This window comes from Seriola dumerili, unplaced genomic scaffold, assembly GCF_002260705.1.
Source record: "Seriola dumerili isolate Sdu_G_001 unplaced genomic scaffold, Sdu_1.0 BDQW01000219.1, whole genome shotgun sequence".
In the NCBI taxonomy this organism is placed as follows: domain Eukaryota; kingdom Metazoa; phylum Chordata; class Actinopteri; order Carangiformes; family Carangidae; genus Seriola; species Seriola dumerili.
The window spans coordinates 2,781,555-2,801,754 of record NW_019174474.1 but is presented as its reverse complement, the minus strand read 5'-3'; the positions used below and the strand labels follow the sequence as shown (position 1 = coordinate 2,801,754).

The following is a 20,200-nucleotide window of genomic DNA, read 5'->3' as shown; positions in this document are numbered from 1 at the left end:
GTCGGTGGACCGGACGGGGGCTGAGCCGGCCCGCTGGGCTCGGCCCTTTTGTTGGGGCGGTGCAGATGAGGAGACATGCTGAGTAGGATCCAAAGCCTTCTTAGCGCTCTTGCGGCTTTCTGTTGCCGTGGCAACGATGGCACGGGGGATGTTAGGACCTAGCAGGCAGCAATTTAGGCAACACAAACAAACCCAGGAGAGAGATGTGATTAAGGAGTCTGAAGGGCCTAGTTTGGCTGCACACTCGTAGCTGTTTAGGCTTTTGTTCCCCGCAATAGGGACTGACATTTGTGTTGTGTTATCATTTAACTTGCTCGTGGCTCTGCATGTTTAACTGTTTCAAAGACTACAGCTCCTTTCCCCTCCCACACTCCTTTGTCCCTGTCACACACAATCTTTGTTTGTGAACTGCTGCCATAACGTATCACCATAAAAAAACGGATACCTTCGATACACTTTGCTTCTCGCTAAGAGACCCCAGCAGGTATCTTATAAATCCATATTTTTAAATGATGCCTGTATGCCTCCAAAGTTCATTCATTCAAACAACGTTACGGCGCCCCTCTTTCTTCTTTCACATTGCTCTCGTGGAATTGGATCAATATGTCTTTGGAGGGAGAATAATAAAACATAGCTTTCTATTGTAATTGAACTCATATCTGCCCCTCTCCTCCCCCTCCCCCTCCCCCTCCTCCTTGCTGTGTTGATTTGTTATAGTATAGCTGTCTAGGAAACAGGCGGGTGGCAGGTCCCAGGCCTGCAGCGAATGGCTCAGCCTGTGTATGCACAGACTCTCCACTGTAACAGAGCCAGCATTATTACAAACCACTCCAGGGAAAGGCCTCGAAAATCGGGGAGGTTTTTTCAAAAGTTCAGGGTTTAGACCAGGGGTGAGGGGAAAGAGAGCGAGTGAAAACAGAAACAGAAAGAAGAGGAAATGTTTTCCATTCTGTCCCTCTCCACTCGGCACTCCACTCTCCTCCTCCCCTCGCACGCTCTCTTTGTCTGAGACTCGTTTCCTTTTTCTTTTTTTTTCTTTTTTTTTCTTTTTTTTTTTTTTTCTGGAACAAGACAGCTGCCAGGAAATGTACAGTGAATCCATCTGGAATTTAAATGAATGAGGGAAGAGCCCCATCAGTGCGAGAATACAAACAGAAAGTACGGAATTTACTGGAGGAGAGGAGAGTGGCTGCTTAAAGGGGATGGCTGCCAGTATCTGTTAAGGAGACCTTGTGGTACGACCCAAAAACCTGTTATCAGCTGACTGGGAAATTTATTTGCTGTAATCCCCTGCTGTTGAAACTCATGATGAACACATACAGTTACCTCTTCTTCTGTCAGATCCAGAGATCTTTCAGTATATTCTGTTGTGGGCCTGCTGTGTGTCACTGCAGTTAAGGTCAGGCACTAATAATGTGCCCCACTGGCCTCAGACTGGATGTGTAGACACGGCTTTCCTTTCTGGATTCCATTGCGTAAAGGTAGATCTTTTTTTAGCGGGTGAGGTCAGGACACTAACTGTAGTAACTCACTAGTTATAAGGTCATGCTTCAGTCAGCTGAGGAGCGTTCTCACAGTGTTAGGACTGCCCTGCTTAACCCTAACGCTCTTATGGCATGTACAAAATTTAGATCCTCAAATTTTCTTTCATCTGGCCTCTCAGCGAGGTCTATCAGTGTCTCTCCCTCTGTCCTGTCGCTTCAATACAGGATAGTTCATGGTTTACGAGTCACTGAATTCGACTCATGCATCTGTGTCTCTACTTTCCCATCCGTTTTCATATGTTTTTGATATATTGTCAGAAGTAACTGTTTTTGAGTGCTGGACTTTGGATTGTACCGCACCAGTTATGACTGCCAGAGAGGAATGTTAACATGTCGGTGATACTCTTCTTTCCCACGGATCCGTCTGTGTCTGTACACTCCTCCTGTTGGTGTGTGTCTGCTCAGACACAAAAGATGCTTGACTTCAGCTTTGCTCAGTTAGGTCTTTTAGTTTAGCATTTTATAACTCCTGCTAGTGCTGAGAGGAGTAGTTGAGTGACAGAAAAGTAATCAGCGTCAGTGTAGGACTCTTTTTACAAGCAAAAATGACAAACATTCTCCTTTTTGAGCTTCTCAGTTGTGAGGATTTGCAACTTTTATTTGTCCTGTGTGATAGTAAATTGAATATCTTTGGGTTTTTGGACCAAAATTAACCCAAACAATTCAAATCAAGCAATTCAGGACTAAATCGGCAGATTAATCAATAATGAAAATAATAATTCGTTTCAGCCCTAATTTCCTGTATACAGTTTGAATCCTGGGCTTTATTTTCTTTTTCCTGAGCTGAGCGGTATGCGCTGTAATAAAAAACATCGTACTGTTCCTAACAATTCCTAAAGATTTATCACAGTTGCAAAAGCTCCACACCGCTCATCACCTGTTGTCAATGCAGCTTTCATTTTCCAACTCAGTCAGAGCCACGACTCTTGTCTTTGTCCGTCCGTCGCAGCTGACTTACCCAACAGCTTTCACGGGTAACTGTTAAAGGTGTATCTGGGCAAGGTGCCTCTGCTGCTGCTAGAGTCACAGCTGTCACCGAATGCTTGTCCTCAGTAATGATGACGTCCAGCTTCAGGCGGCTCCGCAGCTTATCATCCGCATTATGACAACATGTGTCCGTTCGCCACAGCGTCGTCCGTTTGGCCGCTGAAGCTTGGTCATTATGATTGAACATGTTGGTGTCAGGAAACTAAAAGCCATATTTCCCCTCACTCTCTTGCTCGCTCTCTTTGTCTCCATATTTCTCGTTTTTATACTCTTTCATTGTTGATTGGGATAAACTGGACAGCAGCAATGTTTCAGGTTTTTTTTTTCTCCTTGCTGTAGAAAAATCTCTCCGTGTCAGACTTTTTTTTTTTTTTTCTTTCTCTGTCTGTCCACCTCGCTATGATCTGTCTGACCTCATCCTTCTACACAGCTCCACAGGGAGCAGTTTTCAGCATCTGGATGCATGGTGCACACACACACACACACACACACACACACACACACACACACACACACACAACACACACAACACACACAACACACACACTCACTTACTCCATCCGGTCCAGCAAGATGCCTAAGCTTTGTGGAAAATGCTTTTGGGATTTATAAAGCTACAGTTATTTGTTACAATAGGATTTCCAATATAGCTTTTTGTCTTGTATTGTCATAATAGCACTGACTGTACTTAAATCAACTTTCCCTCCGTATTGCAGACCTCCAGACCGTCGACGCAGAGATGTTTTTGGTGTGGCTAACAACACACTGTTTCATGAGGGTGCTGGTAGGGGGAACACCACCCTTGGCCCCGGGGATAACAGTACAGATGGCATTCCTCCTATTAAAGAGTACCCCTTCTCAGAAGACAAGAGCACAGCAGAAAATTTAGAGATCCCCAACCTGCGTCCCTTCACAGTCTACCGCATTGACATCCATGCCTGCAATGAGGAGGTGGGGCAGTGCAGCGCTGGAGCATTTGTCTTCTCCAGGACCAAACCTGCAGGTGAGAAACTGGCGTGGATACAATCTGTGATTGAGAAGTGGCACAGTGTGTTCTAACACCTTTTCTTGCATGTGTGTTTCCCAGTCAAAGCAGATGACATCCCCGGAAAGGTGATCTATGAGAGGAGTGAAAAGGTTGAGGGTTGTGTGGTGCTGCACTGGCCAGAGCCCATCATGCCCAATGGACTCATCCTGATGTATGAGATCAAGTTCCGTCTGGGAACTGAGGTGAGCCAGGCTGGGTATAATTAAAGATCCCCCCCAGACATATTTTAAGAAGTATAAAGAATATAGTTACTTACTATATATATATATATATATATATAGTGAACATACTATTTGGAATAATCAATTTGTGTTTAATATGTTTTTTCTACAAAATTTCTGCAAAATTACATGTTTTTTCTCCCTTATTGAAAAATGATGATGTTTAACTGTGAAAAAACAGATATGTCCTACTTTACTGAAAGTTCATTATCAATGAATGTTCACTGGAGGATTCAAATCTCCACATCACTTAGGTATAAGTTTCATATACAAAATACATATTCCATACTCCAAACTAGTTGTGATGTCACAAAATCCAGTTCATATGAACACGTCTTAAACTCAGATTTAATGTGAGCGCAGAGAAACATGTCATGTCGTGTGGTGTTAAACATACATCACAATGAACAACAAACATTCAAGTGAAGAAACAATAAGCAGAACACTTTAAAAGTCATAAATGTCAGTTCCCAGGACAGAAATATCTGTCACAAGTGACCAGTAACTTGTGAAACTCCCCTTTTACTCCCCTCACTTGACCTTGACCTTCAAACAGTAACCACAACATGTTTATTTTCTTTCAGCCTGAGAAACACGAGTGTGTGTCGCGCCAGCAGTACCGCGAGCACAAAGGAGCTCGGCTGACCAACCTGGGCTCCGGAAACTACTCTGCCCGTGTGCGCGCCACTTCTCTAGCAGGGAACGGCTCCTGGACGGAGAGCGTGTCCTTCTACGTGCCTCCACCCAAACGTAAGGCAACGCTTCCTTGACTGATTTTAAAGCTAGATAAGACATGACACCTTCAGTCATTGCTAATCACTTTTAATTTCTCTGTTCTGTCTGACAGGAGACGATGGTGTTGCGTTTTATTTGGTCATCATAATTCCCATCATAGTGACAGTTTTCATCGCCAGCCTCACCACGATTCTCTTCTTTGTCAACAAAAAGAGGCAAGTGTCTTCACATGCTTTCCACATTGCCAGATAATGCTGCTCAATTATGCCGTTCTACCTCACTCTGCTCATGAAACTTAACAACCGGAGCAATGTTAATTATAGTTAATAGTTGTTGTTTTCATTAACATTCCCCTGTGGTAAAGAGTAGACTTCCTATGGAGTATTACATATCATTTTTACAATCGGAGCCGCCTGCTGGCTAACTGAGCTGTGTTTGTGTTAACAGGAATAGCGACAGATTGGGAAATGGAGTTCTTTATGCATCTGTCAACCCAGAGTACTTCAGTGCTGCTGAGAGTAAGAATATCGAATATCTTCTCAAATTTTCACTGTTATATTTCGGTATGGGTATGTGGTGTTGACCCGCTGTCTGCTGTTGTCGTGCCAGTGTACGTCCCGGATGAGTGGGAGGTGGCCAGGGAGAAGATCACTATGCACAGAGAACTGGGCCAGGGCTCCTTCGGCATGGTGTACGAAGGCATCGCCAAGGGGGTGGTCAAGGACGAACCTGAGACGCGAGTGGCTATCAAGACGGTCAATGAGTCCGCCAGCATGAGGGAGCGCATTGAGTTTTTGAACGAGGCCTCTGTCATGAAGGAGTTCAACTGTCACCATGTGGTACGAGGGACACGTCCTAAAATGGTCACCATCAGGCACCTGAGAGAGAAAAAGCCTGATTTAAATGCACAATATGGCTAAAAATAAACCAGCACCTTGATATATTGAACCCAGTTCCAAGACAGTGCTTTTGATTATTATGATTTCCTAATTAATCTGCGCAGAAGTAGAAAGAGGTCAGCATGTCACGAGCGCTGTGAGTACGCTGCAGTTGTCTTTACAGCCTGAGGCAGGGTGCAGCCTCCTGGAGATTGTGTACATTTCTCTCATCAGCATGATCACAGCCTCATTAACTACGTTAAACGCATGTGTTCAAGATTTTCCCTTTGGAAAGCTGCTGTTACAACCTTTTTATCAAGTCTGGCTGCCAAAAAACCAAACACTCAATTATTAAATTCAATTTGAATAATTTAAAAGGGAATGGATTTTTTTTTTTTTTTTTTTTTTACAATCTTCAAAGCAAGTTAAAGAGAAACTTTGATTTTTCTAATACAGATCTGAGATTTTTCGCTTCTGCGGGAATGTAGAGTAGACTACCTACTCTACCTTATATGCCACTCATTTTATACAGTAGGATATATACTACATGTATATACTATATACTAATCTTTGTAGTAATCTGCTGTAAGGAAACTTGCTCTAAAAACCTGTTTTGAATTAGGTTGTAGTATAGATTTGGGATGCAACTTTTGACTTGTCCCACCTGACCTGTGCTGCATTGTCATTGGTGCAGGTGCGGCTGCTGGGCGTGGTCTCGCAGGGACAGCCAACCTTGGTGATTATGGAGCTGATGACACGTGGTGATCTCAAGAGCCACCTGCGCTCTCTGCGCAAAGAAGTAAGAAGATTTTCCCACACTCTCACACACAGACACACACACCTGTCCCTCTATGTTATGTCTTTCTTCTACGTTTCCACACACAGCATCTATCCCTCAGTTCATAGTGCTGATCTGCTGTGAGCAGAGAAACCTGACATGAAGACAGACTGAACAGTGCTCTATTGTGCTCTTTACCCTCTCACCTCATCTCCTCTCGCTCTGCCGCAGAATGCCACCAGCCAGGTCCTACCCCCGCTCAAAAAGATGATCCAGATGGCAGGGGAAATTGCTGACGGCATGGCGTACCTAAATGCCAACAAATTTGTCCACAGAGATCTGGCTGCCAGGAACTGCATGGTAGCAGAGGACTTCACTGTGAAGATTGGAGGTAAGTCAATTTAATACGATGCCTTCAGCCTTCCTTGGTTGCTCAATGCTGAACCCACTCTGCTGGCCTCAAAAAATAAGTGTTATGATTTCAGTGAGTGCCTGAAGCAGTGGAGTCTTAATGTAGATGGACAGAGGGAAGGAGGGAGGGAGGGAGGAGGTGAGGGGAATGGATGAGCTCTCTGGAGCTTCCTCTCCCACACAGAATGAGTGATATTCAGTGGCTTCCCCAACCTCTGTTTTCATTTTTTTTCTTCAGATTTTGGCATGACCAGAGATATTTATGAGACGGATTACTACCGAAAGGGAGGGAAGGGCTTGCTGCCTGTCCGCTGGATGTCTCCAGAGTCGCTGAAAGATGGCGTGTTCACTACAATGTCTGATGTCTGGTATGAGAACACATCACTCTCTTATACGCACGCATGCATGCACACGCACATGCACACGCACACGCACACACACACACACACACACACACACAGACAAATAAAAAGCCTGTATTATACATGTATAAACCCTGCCTTAATCCTGGGGGCTTGCAAAATATTCCAGAAATGTCTGCATATTGTGTGTCTCTGAGCATGTGGAGATTTTAAAACAGTTCACGCTGTGGAGTCAAAACTTTAAAAGCAGACAGATCACTTCACAGCCATTTTTTACTTAATAGTTTGAACATGCATTTCCTGTCATGACAAAACCATCAAAATCTTTTGGTTTCCAGCTGGTTCTCTGGACATTCCTCTCTCCATGACAGAACAGTATAGAACAAGATCCTTCTGTTTTTTGTTTTTTTTTTTGTTGTTTTTTTTCCTGACACCTTTTGTATTCCAGCCTTTGGTGAAATCTCAGGAATGATATTGTTCTAGAGACATACAACTGTTTACCAGCTCCCTTGCAAGTTTTTGTTTCCCAATTCCGTGTCCCACGGGCCAGTCCCTAAGAGTGGGCTTAAACTGCTCCAGATGTTCTCAAATGAGAGGTTGCAGTGCCAGCACAAACCCACCTCCACATTCGCTTACTATTATCTTTCTCTTTGATGTCGTACAGATGAAGTTTAGTGTAAGATGAACCCAATTCCGGGCTCCCTAGGACTCCATGAGTAGGTGACTTTTATTTTGTTGATCAAGAAAAGCTGTCCGACTGTGGCTTCGTCTGTCAGCGCAAGACAGTTTCAGCAAGTTATATGCAGTGTTGTAACAAGGCTGTTTTAAAGACTATTGACTGCGCTCTCAGAACTCGTGCCAGTGGTGAAAATATGATTAGCAAGAGCAAGCAAATATTGTGGTCTTTGTTAGCCAAGTTAAGAATTTTTTTGTCATGAATACTTTCATAGTTGTCTCAGTGCAAGGTAGCTTGAGGTCAGACTGAGGTAATGTTTACTGTAAATACTTTAAGCTTGTCCTGAATTACTGAAATCATTGTGATCCACTAAGCGGTACGCTGATACATAGCTTACATTCTTTCTTACATTTGCCTTCTTAATCATTAGGCTGACAGGTTTTAGGTTTAACATGATGTAGAGAAGTATCTGCTCAGTGGTGGTTTTCTTATATTGCCTGCCAACATTTCCAACTCAGTAAAGGTTGATAGGTTACACTTGCTCTAGGGCTGAACAATATGCAAAAAAAAATCATTGCAATTAATTAAACAGCTTACTTTTACACTTGATGATGGAGGAATTTAAAGGTGCAGCATTTAAATCAACATTAGTCAGTTTTTTTGGCACTTTGGGACAGAAATCCACAGCAATCTGAACATTACACATTACCTTTTAATATAATGACATTTTTAGTACACAATTTGAGAACACTATTTACATAAATTATATCTTAAAGCTGCAGTGATAGTTTTTTAAGCCACTCAGAGACAGAAAAACAATCTGTAAACACAACATTGAAATAATATCACCTCACCTTCAGACCTGTAGAGAACTGCAGAGTCAGGTAGATAGTTCTCTCTGGGCATTACCTCTCACAATACACAGTAATTTAACACAATGTTGATCTAAAAATGTTGTTTAGTGCAGCTAGATATTCTGCTTGTTTGTTCGCTGTTTCTTTGCCCATTAACTACAAATTAGGTACAAATTCAGTCTGCACTCAAAAGTTGCGTTACCACACAACAATGTTAACTTCAAAAATAGAATTTACAACAATAAAAGAAAGGATATAACCTAACTCAAGCAAGTAAGTGGGTTTTTAGTGAAGCAAAAAGAACCCACTGGCTGCTTGAGAGATGGTTGAAAGATGGTTGGCAGTAATGGAAGGTATAGTGTAAATGATTTTTAATAAGAGGGAAAGTGAAGAAACCGCAGAATACTGCACACTGTCAGTCACCTTATTAACATTTTGGTCCTCAGACTGTCATCAGGTAAAATGTATTGATTTAATTATAAAGAATTTTATCTAATGAAGGGTCAGGGCCAAGTTATCAATAATAAAGTCAATAAATGTGATCGACCGTCTGCGTGAGTCTACAGTCGAGAGTTTGATCCTACAGATGCAGTAAGTTTGTTCTAGGAGAGGAAAAGTCAGACACACTAATTTCCTCCTTTTTAAAAGAAAAGATTTATTTTGAAGGAATGAAAAAAAAAAAAGCTAATCTACTTGGGTTTTTTTACCCACACCCCGCTTTTAGAAAACCTTTTCTGATGTTGCACTCAATGTAAGCAGCACTGAATTAGCATCAGATAAGAGGCAAAAAATGTAAATATATTTCATAAAATTGTCATCTCATCTCCCGTCGCAGGTCATTTGGTGTCGTGCTGTGGGAGATCGCCACCTTAGCAGAACAGCCTTACCAGGGCATGTCCAACGAGCAAGTGCTGCGCTTCGTCATGGAGGGAGGACTCTTGGACAAACCTGACAACTGTCCTGACATGCTGTGAGTCTCTTTGTATCTTTGACCAATAACTGTGCAATACCACCCATTTCAGGCCTTCCAGGTTTAGGTTGCAACACCCCCGAAGGATGTATTGTTTTATCCTCTACTGCCCCCACCTTGCACGCCTTCGCCCCCATTAATATTTTGCCCTGCGTTTATTTTAAGTTGTGGTTCTAAGTGTGTGGGATATCATGTGGTGTGTGTGCTAAGGTAGAGCCAAGATGAGGCCTGACATTAACGTCACAGGTTAAATGCGGCCCGTTGACAACATGGCCTCAGTGGTCAGCTGGCAGTGAGAAGCCTCCTCACCCGTCGGCCTCGGCCCATAGAAGGGATGCCATGACCCGTGTGTGAAAGATGCCCTTCATTCCTGCTGCCGAGAACGGGCATGAGTAGGGAGATGGTGTCTGTCCATCAGCAAAGGGAGTGAGAGGGACAGAATGTATTCATTAATGTATTTATAATAAATTAATGAATCACCCTGGCTGTTAGAGAAGAGAAAGCCCAGCATGGCCTGCTTGTCAGCATGCAGCGCTGCATATATGCATTTCTCCTCTCCTCTCTCTGACCTCAATAAGAAGGCATTCTGCTCCCTCCCCTCCCACTCTCCATGGCTGACCTCACCTTAGAAAGAGAGTGCAAGCAGAAAAAAAAAAAGAAAAGAAAGAGGGCCGAGTGTTGTGCAGACACAAACCTCTGGTTTCTATGGCAGCCTGACTGTTTTGTCCTGATTACAGGAGTGTGTGGATTGTGTTACAGAGGTGGTGGGGTAGCCTTGGGTATCTGAGCTACACACAGGGAAGTCAGGCTTCTGCCACTGGTAGCCTCTGCTGTAGTGACTTAATGGAGATTTCCAGAAGATTGCTGAAGTGTAGTGAAGCCAGAACTCCATACAAAGACTGAATAGAAGGATACAAGAGGAGGAAGTGGGCAGAATAATAGACAGAGGGATGAGTCACATTTGGAGAGCTTTGAACATCTCCTCCTTGTACTGCGTTTCCCATGGTCAGGTAGCTGTGGGTCAGTGATTGGATTTCCCATGTTTCTGTCTACAGTTTCCCTCAGACAAAAGTGCATTCTCTCTCTCGCAGGGTTGGGCGAAAATGAAACACAGACTCTGTGATCGTATTTAATGTGATGATTTATTGCGGAATGTTCAGTATCAATTACAATGCTATTATACATAAATGATTCACCACACCGGGGATGCTGGACGTGTGAAGCTCTGTAGTTCTGTTGCAAAACATTCCTGTTTAGCTTTATTAACATCCACCGTAGATGATCGGAGACTGCTCTGAACTCACACTAGGCCTTACAGTGTGTCTGTTTTTGATTTTTATCTGAGTGTTTCAAGGACTTTTTGTCCATCTCTTTGGCTGGTGAAATTTTGGCTGTGTCTGTGCAAATTGTTTTATAAAAGCCTGACTGCCTCCAAACCTCATCTTAAAAGTACCATTTTGACACAGTCACTATTAGATATTCGCTTATAAAGCTCAGAGTTTATTGACGTGACAGAGAAGTATGTCGACACTTACAAGGGGGTTTGATTCCAGTTCACATTATCTCTCACTATACAGACAGTCTAGGGGACGCAATTACAGGAGGATACAGCTACAGATGTATAGAGTTACAAAGATATCAAGCTAAACAGATAAAAAACATAGTGAAGAGCTGAGGCAGCCATCCGTTGCGCCATCTTGGTCTTCAAGTTAAAGACCATTTAGTACATTAAAACAGAATTTAGATACTAATTGTACCAAAAAGTGTAACAGAGTTGGGGGTTGGGGTTTGACCTTGAGGAACCCGTCTTTATACCAGCAAAAGATCATAGCGAGTTGTTCTTAAACAGTACCTACATATACATCCCATGTACCGCTTTGAGCTGTTACATGTTGCTAACGTCACTGATGACAGGTCAAATATGAGTCAATTTAGCTTAATGGCAATAGCATGTGTCTGTGTGTGCCATGATTGGCAGGATGCTGACAAGAAGTCAGGATTTACTGCAGTGTTTGTTTTCTAAATTTGCATCAACAAGCCTCGTGCACAGCAACAGATGGCGGGGGAAGTGTTTTCAGCAGGCAGGACTATGCAGACAGGTTACTCTGGAGCGTCGGCCCGGCTCCAAGCATTACACGTCTTTTCATGGGAGGTCTTCGCTGCCTGGGTTTGGACATCTGAACGTCAAATTTAAGACACTTGCTGCGCTGCTGAAAAACAAGTCAGAGCCCCCCCACCCCCACCCCCTGCTGCGACAGAGTACGAAGCGAGGCACGTGCTTAGGAAAGCTCTACCCATAATTCCTCTGTGCGGAGAGGAGCTGGCACCCAGCTGCAGAGGCTGTTGTAGACTCCAAAGAGACCACTGGGAGAGAAAGAAAACAAGGGAGAGGGAACAGCAAAAGTGGAGGAGAGATGACCGAGGTGTTTATGTCAGCAGGCCTTAGAGAGTATTCTTAGCTTGTTTGTGTATAATTGAAGTTGTGGTGTGTGGCGTAGCACCACACAAAACTGTAATAATTCTCCCTTTTATGATGTTGTTTTGACATTCCAAAAGCTGGGCTGCTGGCCTGGCACAGTAACCTTACATATGATTAACTGTGCTGCTGAGTACATGCTACATTACTGACCTTACTGTATGTGTAGTCATGTAGCAATAAATATATTATATCCCCATTTCAGATGTCTCAATTTAACTGTTAGAAAGAAGAAAAGTTTTTGAATGTATGTAACTAAAAGTATTATAGTTAGTTTAGACTACATCTGCATGTCTTTGTGCTTTTTCTACTATTTCAGTGAACTGCAGTTATTGAATCATTTCATTGGACAGTATTATGAAACATGGTTAAAAACTCGGCATGAAATTAAACAGCAAATCGCAAAATTGGCTAAAAATTACATTCACACCCACTAACTTAGGTATATTAAACATAATGCGAGTGTTTGAGCCTGTTTACCTGGATGTAGCATTTTGTTTACTGTTGTGAAAGGCACAGAGTGAATGTACAAAAAGAAAACAGGGAAAAGGATTAAAGCATTTGTTTAAAAATTTGCTGTAGTATTGTAATGTACTGTCTACATAATTTGTTCTTAAAGATCAGTCTAGTAAACTTGAGTTGTAGAGATGAGCTTAAACATCAGTGTTTTCTGCCACCTGCTGGTGAGAAACATGTAGTCCTCCCACTCAAGGTTAGGGTCACATTTTCGACAATACTCCGAACCATGCACAAATGTGCAGGGTTCCTAGCACAATTACACTGTAAGAGATGGGGGACAAAATCCACAGTTCTCATTATGTTCAGCAAATGTTCAGCAGTCTACGTTAAATTAAGTTGGTATCTTCTAAAGGTGTGATCTTAAGTCATAGTATGAAATATATGTGAGTATTATATTAGACTTGAATAAACCTATGCTTTCGTAACAAAAAATTTAAAAATGAAGACTCCACTGTACATTACTAACCCTTTTATCTACTGTACGTCACTTTTAGGTTTGAGCTGATGAGGATGTGCTGGCAATATAACCCCAAGATGCGTCCGTCCTTCCTGGAGATCATCAGCAGCATCAAAGATGAACTGGATCCTCCCTTCAGGGAAATGAGCTTCTTCTACAGTGAGGAGAACAAGCCGCCGGACACCGAGGAGTTGGACATGGAGGTAGAAAACATGGAGAACATTCCACTGGACCCTGCATCCACCAGGCAGCCCTCAGCTGCTGCCGCCCCCTCTTCGGGGTGTACAGGAGGCACGCCGCCTCCTTCTACCCAGCAGTTATCCCCCATGCAAGGCCCGAGTACTCCATTACTGGGACCTATGTCTCCCTCATCCCCGGGCACGGTCGCCTCAGCCTTGGCGTCTCCAGGCCAAGCCTTGGACAAGCACTCAGGACATGTTTCGGCCAACGGGCCTGTGGTGGTGCTGCGGCCCAACTTTGACGAGATACAACCCTATGCACACATGAATGGGGGCAGAAAGAACGAACGGGCGTTACCACTGCCCCAGTCGTCGGCCTGCTGATATCAGACCAGCCCCTCCTCCTCCTCTTACACAGGGTAACACAAACCTCTCCTCCATCTCTTAAGGGGGGATGGATGAGGTAAGGAATGACTTTCTTCTACTGTGTGCCAGTAGATGGTCTCTCCACTCCTTTAAGGTCAAACTTAAACTCTAAAAACTTAAACAGAAACCTCCTAAAGCGTTTGGAGTTTGGTGGCTCAGACTCGACACTGGGGAACTCCTTCCTGTGCAGCCTGTATTTCAGTCATTGTTACCTAAGTCCTTCAAACAATACAGGCATGTATCCTGACTTACAGATTTAGACATAAAGAAAATCATTTTTTAGCATATCTGCCAGCAAATCCAACAGAGGAGCACTTTTTTCCCTGATGATTTCAGAGAGGATGTTGTGGATATCCGAGTGTGTATTTATACAAACAAATGATTCTCTCTCTATAATATGGTATAACTCCATTTCTAAAATGACTTTCCATCAAAATGACTTTGTTTCCATGAGCAGATTGGCTCATGACACGTGAGGATGCCTCAATTAGAAAGTTTGGACTAAAATAATTGTTTCATTTTCCTGTTGATATTTCTGTGGGTGTAGATCCTGTCAGGAGTGGGTCGAAATGGAAGAGGAGGGCCTATTGTGTATCTACCAAAATGTTGCCAAATCGAGCTTTTTCTGCAATTTCATACAGGTCTCCCTTCTTGTTTAAGGCTGTGATTCAGAGTTGAGATAGGTTTCTCTGGGAAACAATACCAAAATTGTTTGGTGGTGTTCAGACTTCATGCTTATCTTTAGCAGTAACTGCTCCAGCAGCAGCTGTGTGGGTGTGGGGCGGGGGGGTTGATAACAGGACAGAATACAGTGTTACTGTTGAGATGTGCTGCATTCACACCTGCAGTCAAAGTTTTCTCAGAATATGCAGCGTCTGCACCGGGGGTGGAATAAATGTAACAGGCTTGTGAGGAGAAACACAACACTAAAATAAGTGAATTGCAGAGACACAAGTATAAAATCAAGACTGAGTTTATTTCATTCACGATTTGAAATGTAAGCAAAGGCATCTTTAATAAAATTTTGTTGATGTTCTTTTACTCAATGGACACAATATCAGTATGAAATCTTAAATAATTGATAATAATAAGTAACCACTAGCATTACCATGATGGCAACAAGATTTTTTTAGAGGGATAAATTACTTTTTGAAACATTTCAAAATCTCATTGGTTCCAGCTCCTCAAACGTGAGGATCTGCTGCTTTTTTTTTTGTCCAGTGTCATAGTAAACTGGTCATGTTTGGGTGTGTGACAGTCGGTCAGTTGGTCATCACCTTGGACAGTCTTCACTACAAATCCAAAATAATTGGAAGATTAACTGATAATGAAAATAATCATTCTTTGCAGCCCCCTATTTTTCATATAATTACATTAGAAAAACCTGCATGCTGTTGCTGATGATGGGCTTACCAACATTTTCTGTTGCACCACCCGAATCCCTTCAGATCTAAGAATAACTTTATCCCTTCATTTCTGTCATCTTTTGAACATCTGAGGGAAGTACACACATGTGACTTGAGTCAGCCAACTCTGAATCACAGCCTCGGTCTGTCTTTGTTTTAATTAAAAAAAAAAAAAGAAAAGGAAAAAAAAAAATAGAAAGAAAACATCAAAGCATCAGAAGTCCCACACTGCAAAACACTGAACTTCACAATCAAGGGATACGACTCTGCCTCCACTTTCATTTACTCAAACCTTATCTGACATTTTTTTAAAGTGTGCATTTCATGTGGGAGGTGATAACTGCTATTCAATTTAAATGGCACCAAAAACATCACAACAAACAAACTGAGTCTGAGACCTGAGACAGAAAATGAGAAGGTGTTGGATCGGTAAAGATTTTAGTAGCCTAGAGACAACTTTTAAGTCACAACAGGTCTCTTTTAGAATAGTCATTAGTTTCTCTACATTTCGAACACATATAAAGGTCTTACAGTTGTATTTTAGACTGCAGGATCGTTTTTATACACATCATTGATTTTGTCACTTTTTTAAACCTTTTTACGGTTCAAAATGTTTGCCTCTATGTCTGTACAGAACAAAGCTGCTATTTTATTCTTTTTCTCTTTTGGATGTTATATATAAAGGAATCCTTCAGGTTTGGTATTTTATGGTCTCCACTACAGTCCATTTCTTATATCTTCAAACTCTGTTTAAAAAAATAAAATGAAAATAAAACTACAAAAAATAAGATGATTTAGATATAAAAACATTTTTTTTTTCTGTTACCCCAAAAGGTTTTTCTGTAACACTACATTTTGTTAATTGCCTTTTATTGTTATGAAATGTTTCTTCTGTATTTGTTTTGTGGATGTCTATATTATTATTATTATTATTATTATTATTATTATCATTATCATTATTATTAATATTATCATTAATTTTATTATTTGGAATGGACACCTTAGCTCGATGTGTGAGCGTGTACTTTCTGCACCCTTTTTGTACTTGTTGTCTCGCACTGCGCCTAGCATTGCCCTCTAGGTGCGACTCAATCTCAGGTCAAAGTAAAGGCTTTGCTTTCTCCACACATTCTCATGATCGTCCTCTACTTGTCTAACCTTGTAAACCCCTCACCCCACCCCACCCTCTATGCGCCATCATCATGTTTTGTTGAGTCCAATAGTGCCCGCTTTCCTTCCCTCTGGCCCCTCACTGACCTCTACAACAAACTGTACCCGTTTTCCCCCTGGTGCCTCCTTTTTAAAGTCAGGATTAGTTCCAGTATACAAGATATTTGCTTTATACTAGATCTGGTATTTTAACCCATCCATTTCCTGCCTCTTCTCAGATTAATAGGGCTAATTGGGTTGTGTCTTGTTTGCCTTAATTATGCCAACCATCTTTCAGTCATTCAAAATCTGCCCATCCCCCCTCCTCCCTTTTTTATTTTATTTTTTTTAATTACTTCAACAAGCGCAATACAATGTCACTTCTGTTAATGTTACTTCTTCAAAGTGAGAACAGGTCTTATTGTTTGTCTTCATAATCACAGCTTCTGAAAACCAAATAAAGGATGGGTTAAAGTCCAGGGAAGGGAACACATTTCAATGTAATGAATGGAAAAGGTCTTAAAATGGAGGCTGAATAGTGAAAGTGTTTTGAAGGATTTCTTCTCATCTTTTAGAAATATTGCCTGGTGATTTTCTTTCCCTCTTTGGAGTTTTTTTTTTTCTGTAGGAGTGTTATTTATTTATTTTTTTTATTTTCCTTTTGTGATATCAGTTTAAATCACTGTATAAATGCCCCATGATTCAGTATAAAGTTGGATTTTTTTGTATGTATTTTCTTTGGTGTCATGACTGGGGGACTTAAAAAAAACAACTTTTTTTTCCTTCAAGTATATATCTACCTCACTCTTTTTAAATATATGTATGCGTATGGAAAACAAGTACATCTCACTCTTTCTCATTAGTTTATATAGAAACCTCATCACCTGGATAAAACCCACAGGGATCTAGACAAACCTCATAAAGCGAACTAGGACAGGAGATGGAATTTAGGTGCTGTAGGTTCAGTCCACCAATTTTTGGCCCAGTGGTTTACGTAAAGTACATTTATTCCTCTGAGCATAAAAAAGAAAGGACTGTGTGCTGTGGCCTCCAATAAATTAAATTGTTGTTGCATTATCTATTGAAATATTACTCAATTAAGTCAGCCTACACACTAATTCAACTAGGGAGTTTACAGTGTTATAAGGCTTAGAGCAGGTGCAGTACAGCATGTGATAAGACACGAGGCCGGGGCATCAACATCAGACATTCCATCTCCTCTGACTCCAAACCTATTGTCACAACCTTAAATCCTCAACAGACAGAAACCTTTTATCATCTAAAATTAATTTATATAGAAGTCTAAACAGTTACCATGAGGAATATTTAAAAAGGGAAAAGTTTTATTGACCTCCAATTAAAAATAAATAAATAAATAAATGTATCTGCTGTTCCCCTGCAGCCTGTAATAATGCAGGTTACAGCACAACTCCACATTTTCATCAACTTTAGTTTATTCCAAACATCCAGATCACACTCTCGAAAAAAACATACATTGAGTAATAAATATGGATCTGTACTGTGAATGTAACAAAGATATTTCTGTACTTTCTACACAAAACCTTTATAGAGATAGCAGCAACTCCACCTCCTACATGTTTCTACCTTCAGGCTTAAATGAACAACATCAACAGTTTGTCTGTCAATGTTTAGTCAAAGCAGCAGACAAAACTTTGTTCTTGTCAATAAGATTATTACATTTGATTGTTTTTTTTTTGTTTTTTTTTTACCCCTCTTTATGGCTATGTAAACGCCATTATCTCCCCTGTCCAAGTCTACCTGCTGAATGCTATGACTTTCTAGCTCTAGTGCTCATTTCCACTATCATCAGGGTGAATCTCTTAGTGATTTTAAACTCTACACACCTTTTTCTGGCCTGTTGTACTGCTACTCACAGTTATGCTGCTGGTTCAAAATACTGTCGCCTCAGTGGATCTTATACTGTCATCAAGTGTTGAGTGTAAAGGTGGCAACGGAGCTTTTACATCTCAAAGCTTCACGTAAAAACCTCAGTTCTACTTTTTACTCACAGTGGCTACGTGTCGAACGTTGTCTCAGTGCAAGGGCTTCTGAGCCAGAGGTGTAAAATAATTAGAACATCTGTGCTGAGATGAATACCCAAAAGCAATAAAAAATGGTATTATGAACAGGCCACTGGGTAATTTCTAATGTGAAATCTGGGTGCTCAATCTAGGTTCTTCTTACGCATTTTATCTGTGCAAGATTGAAGAGAATAACAATCAAAGAGTGAACAATCTTTTGGTTGAAAAACAGTGCGACTGCTGCTGAATTATTACATTGGTACAGAAATCACCACTGACAAGCAAACATCTTGTGTAGTTACTTAACATATCTGTGCATTTATGTTTTTTTTTTCCAGTTTGGATGTATGTAATGGTAAAATATTTCTTATATATTTCAGCTTTTCAATACTGGTAGTAGACATTACATTGACCTGTTGTGAGGTGAATTGCTGTTGAATTACTGGTTACCATTAGATCACAAACCTGTCGCAAACTACAGCATTTAAACAAGCACGTGGACATACAGTATATAGGACAGGGATGTTGCATAGATTACGGGTAGACATGGTGAAGAGTAAACAACATGATTAGAAAAAAATAAAAAATGATAGGCCTAAGTTTACAGCTTCACACTAGTTGCTATTTTTTTTGCATTACCAGATTTCCAGCGTAAATACACAGTCACTAACTAGAACACATTCAACGTAGTCATTTATAATTTTAATTCTTCAGAATGTTCTTCATGCAAACCTCAGGTTTATGGAGGAATGCGTCAGTACATTCAAACTGCAATAATAAGTTTGAGGTTTATCATGATCATGCCTCTGTTTTTATGATTTGCATTCCTATATCTTCTGAGGGGGCCTTGGTCTACTACTATTATCTTATTATAATACTTTCACAAGATCTGTGTGTTCATTACCTGATTGGGGAAAGAAATAATCAAAAACCTTCACTAGACTCTGTCTTCTTTCAAACTCTGTATCTGAGGCCTCAAAGTTTTTTCACACCTATAGCTGAGATGGTGTATTTTTTGACATGCCATCTTCCAAATGTGTATCTGAGAATTTCTTGTATTTTCTTTTTCTTCTGAAATTTTGAATAAATAAATGAATGAGAACTCTGACTGCTTGTTCTACTTATATCATAATATAGAGGTAGATTTGTTTCAATATTATTTGTGGTAACAGATGAAAAAACAAACTAACAGATCAAACAAATTGACTTGTATCACTCGGCCACTTTCGGGAAAACATGTGATGATCTGCCGATAACGCCATTTCCGCTTTTCAAAGTAAGAGCACGTAGTCTTCCATGTGTTGTTTTTTCCCCCCAAATAATCAGCGACAAGTAACATACACTATGTTAAAGGTTGTAAGATATCAACTGAGATGACCTGGTTAAGGACTTTGATAGTATAGCTGTTGGTGTTGATACTTGTTTTGTTAAGAAATTACGTATTGCAATTTTATTGTTCACTGTTAATATGTAGGCTAAGCTAACGTTAACTATTAAACCGGCACCTGTTGCTATTGCGACAGTAAATATTCATGTTGAAAGCAAGGTGCTGGACTGTGATGATGATGATGAAGATACACTGTAAAAAGAGCACAGTTCATAACCATCCAACCTGTAAAGAGATAACTAGTGTCATTTCTTTACCATTGAGTTTATTGTAATCATTCAGTCCATTTGCTGTTTTCAGCATAATTGGTATTTTCTCCACACGTATAGAAAATATAATCATTATTCTTTATTAATGAGGGTGATTGTTGCTTACTTCTTATAGCTATTAGCCAATAGGCCTACAATAGTATAAAAATCGAGATCTAGTTTGTATTCACCAAAAAAAAAGATGTGAAGTGGCTGCGTCTGCGGGTATCCCGAATTGAACCCCAACCTGCTGTTTTTCTGTGCGGAGATTGTATGTTATTGGCGACTCTAATGGCTTACTATACTATGACTTTTTTATGCCTAACTATATTATGACGATTTTGTGCCTTACTATACTATGATGTTTTTATGCCTTACTATACTATGATGTTTTTATGCCTTACTATACTATGATGCTTTTATGCCTTACTACACTATGACCTTTTT

At 40.8% G+C, this 20,200-nt stretch overlaps 1 protein-coding gene across 1 annotated transcript in view; it reads left to right on the top strand.

Annotated features, from left to right (window-relative positions):
- Positions 1–15,788, top strand: part of LOC111228731 (insulin-like growth factor 1 receptor) — an 86,492-nt gene extending 70,704 nt beyond the window's left edge. Inside the window, exons 11-21 of the mRNA XM_022754750.1 lie at positions 3,248–3,534; positions 3,619–3,761; positions 4,385–4,550; positions 4,648–4,750; positions 4,983–5,053; positions 5,145–5,374; positions 6,108–6,212; positions 6,423–6,582; positions 6,841–6,970; positions 9,330–9,464; positions 12,954–15,788. Of these exons, the coding sequence (XP_022610471.1) occupies positions 3,248–3,534; positions 3,619–3,761; positions 4,385–4,550; positions 4,648–4,750; positions 4,983–5,053; positions 5,145–5,374; positions 6,108–6,212; positions 6,423–6,582; positions 6,841–6,970; positions 9,330–9,464; positions 12,954–13,479 (2,056 nt within the window). The 3' untranslated portion in view covers positions 13,480–15,788. The remainder of the gene's footprint in view (positions 1–3,247; positions 3,535–3,618; positions 3,762–4,384; positions 4,551–4,647; positions 4,751–4,982; positions 5,054–5,144; positions 5,375–6,107; positions 6,213–6,422; positions 6,583–6,840; positions 6,971–9,329; positions 9,465–12,953) is intronic.
- Positions 15,789–20,200: the final 4,412 nt, after the last annotated feature.